Raw genomic sequence first — 3,238 nt, 5'->3', positions numbered from 1 at the left:
ACGAAAAGGGAGAAACCAAAAGCTTTCTAATACCGGTTGAAAACATAACCAATAATTTATTGGCGTAGGCAGCAATAGACGTGAAGCAGTAGATAGTTGTCCAGATCCCGTTTGGCCCTATTCAAAACCATGACAACAAGAAACAAGCAGGGATTTATTTGAGAAAGTTAAAGGACATTGTGCAGGGGCGTCAATCAAGCATTATTTCAGGACTGAACAAATGCAAAATCTTGACTGGAACAAATGCTTCCAACGGGTCTCGGACGCGGGGCTACATTTCCCTCTTTTGTTCCCGGTCGCTGGTTGGCATGTATTTGTGTTCCTTTTTTCGCACCGACCACCCAGGACGACTAGACGAGAACGGATACCCACTATGTTTGGGAGCGTCTATGCAGTCATCCAGAGCGCGCATTAGAAGAGGCAGTCTCAGGCATCATCGGAACCGAGTTCCCAGGTGCACTTTGCTGGTGATGTGTGGGACTCGCTTAAGCAACAGCCTATAAAGAAATGTTCATCTCTCCACCTATGTCTCATGAAATTTATATATGTTTTGTGTTATTTATAAGATATTAGCTATTAAAAAGTAAAAACATTTATATTTTTTTGCAGCTTCAATTAATGTTTGGTTAAAATTTGGGCTTTAATTTACGTTTCAAAAGGAAACAATTTGGCCAAATGTCTTTATAGAGGTAATAAACAGGCTATGACTACGTTTCTGCAATTACAGTTTCTCCCATTACAGTTTTCTTCTCCATCAATATAGACTTATCAAGAAATATCCCGCCCATTACTGGACTTACAGGGTGTACATGCAGTAAGCATTGGTGTCAAACACCTGCAATAAACAACAAATACGCCAATAAACGAATTAGAAAAACCAACTATGGGACGCTAATGGATCACTTTGTATGCAAATATCCGATATATTATTTGAGCGGGGGGAAGAAGGGGGGTTCTTGTTGTTACTTGCCACCCAAGACGTGATTCAGCCTCAACAATTACCATTATCTGTTTCCCACTTTTTACGAATTCGGACGAATCAGTAATGATGAAGAGTGCTACCCACCATCATTGTGAAAGTTACGGCCTATTCTTTGACGGGTTCACACCTACCATTACAGGGATTTAAGTACTCGAGTCATTGAGGTACTTAGCACCCATAAGGAGGAGAGGCCTCAAAGCAGCGACAAAGTGCTGTTTATATAAACACCACGACACCAGTGTACACATTGTCACTTGAGTCGCGTCCTCCACTTGGACACATCACTTCAGCACTGCGCGGCCGAGGATAGCTCTCAAAACCGAGAATCAGACCTGGATTTATCAGCAATCGAGATTTACTGATGGCTATTTCCAACAAGTTCAGTTTTACCGTAAGAAGTATTTTGGATTTGCCTGAAAATGACACCGATGGCATCGCTCACCATTCTCCAGTTGGCGCACTCTCCACCTCGCCTTACTCGTCCTGGATCGAAAACGACAGAAGTCATTGCATCTGTAAGTTTTTAAAACATAATTTGTATCAGTATGGTTGGTAGGGTAATTTTTTATGTCCTTGTTGTTATTTTTCTAGCAAAATATCTGTAATAAGCTTAATCTATCAATTCATCATAGACTGGCTTTCAATTTAAATTCCATTGTCTGAATGGACCATAGCATTTGATAAACGTAAAGCACAAATAAATACAAAGATAGTCTGTAGATGACAAAGGATAATAACTTTCATCATCACCATGCTTTTTAGCGTCCGATGAGAGCAACCTTGAGGCTTCACCAGACTCCACCGGGCCTGATGTGCTCTCCGTGGATGCAGAACAGGAGAAGAGGAAGAAGCGCCGTGTGTTATTTTCCAAAGCTCAAACTTATGAGTTGGAGAGACGCTTTCGTCAGCAGCGTTACTTGTCCGCTCCTGAACGAGAACAGCTGGCGCACCTGTTGCGACTCACGCCCACTCAGGTGAAGATCTGGTTCCAAAACCACAGATATAAAATGAAGAGAGCGCGGATTGAGTGCGCTCATGACCTCAGTCAACCTCCAGTGATGCGCAGGGTTGTGGTGCCAATTTTGGTCCGAGATGGCAAACCTTACCCGAACTGCAATGTCGAAACAGAAAGGGGCAGCTGCATTCCAACAACAGTTCAATCCTCACCCTTTAGCGTTCAGAGTTTCCCATCTTTACAGCAACAGACACCCTTCGCGCTTTTCCCCACATACCAGCACTTCACCAACACAGCGGCCTCCCGTCATCACTTTTGTGTTTGGTGAGACTTTGGCATCACGCGAACTATTTCATGGACTTACGTCATGGATAATTTCAAGCTGTTTTTATTTACATATGGTGTTCGGTTTAAACCTTCAGTGTTAAGTGAATAAATGCTGTTTGCACATATTGTATGTTTTATGTACTTGTAGGGTTTTTATGAGATGCTTTTTGCAGTTCGTGTATTATTGTGTATAATTACCTAGATATATAGCATTTTTGAAATATTTTGTATTGTTCTAAACCAAACATTTTATATATTGAGAAAAAAAGTTTTATGTTTTATACAGATAAATCAAAGAATAGTATTGTGTCATTATTTTTGGTGAAATGACATCACAATAAAGTGTTAGAACCCCGAACATTTTCGTTATTTATTCTATATAACGTTACAACTATCTAACTATATATTTAAAATAAAATGTATTATTTCAGCATTTAACCTATATTTAAAAGTTCATGGTTTACACATCCCTAATATTTTAGTTCTTATATTTTAGAATATTAAAAACTCTTCTTGTAAATTTAGAAACATTTTTAATCATTTGTTTAGCATAATTCGTTCATCTTTGTGTTAATCCGTGTGATTCTTATTTCTTGTTTGTATAAAAGATCCCACATCGTCCTGAAAGGAGCATGAAAATTAACGCACAGCAAGAGATGAGTGGCTTTTGTAATGTTAAGACGTTCACTTTCACCCAACAGAGAAGACCAAATAACCAGCTTAACGAAAGAAACCTCTATATAGTAGGTAAACATTGAGGACTGAATATAAGATGCACAAAGGGTAATGAATCCCGCCAGTGTGGTTCTGAAACACTCATCAATACAGACGTTCCCTCTTAGTTTCGTTTCTGCCCATACCTTGCCTCAAGGATGTATTGTTTCAAATGCTGTGTAAATTATCTTTTTGATTTGTGTTTAAAGCATTGGTGAATAAAGAAGAAAATAAAACTTGTTCTTAACAGTGTCAGGCCC

The 3,238-nt window shown here is 39.3% G+C and overlaps 1 protein-coding gene across 1 annotated transcript; it reads left to right on the top strand.

Moving 5' to 3' along the window:
- On the top strand, nt 1-2,479 carry LOC129417594 (homeobox protein Nkx-2.8). The gene is made up of 2 exons (XM_055172409.2): nt 1-1,497; nt 1,745-2,479. Exons 1-2 carry the CDS (start codon nt 1,344-1,346, stop codon nt 2,263-2,265), a joined length of 675 nt encoding a protein of 224 aa, XP_055028384.2. The 5' UTR covers nt 1-1,343; the 3' UTR covers nt 2,266-2,479.
- The last annotated feature ends 759 nt before the right edge of the window (nt 2,480-3,238 follow it).

Source organism: Misgurnus anguillicaudatus, chromosome 7, assembly GCF_027580225.2.
Source record: "Misgurnus anguillicaudatus chromosome 7, ASM2758022v2, whole genome shotgun sequence".
NCBI classification, from domain to species: Eukaryota; Metazoa; Chordata; class Actinopteri; order Cypriniformes; family Cobitidae; genus Misgurnus; species Misgurnus anguillicaudatus.
This window is presented reverse-complemented; position numbering and strand designations above follow the sequence as displayed.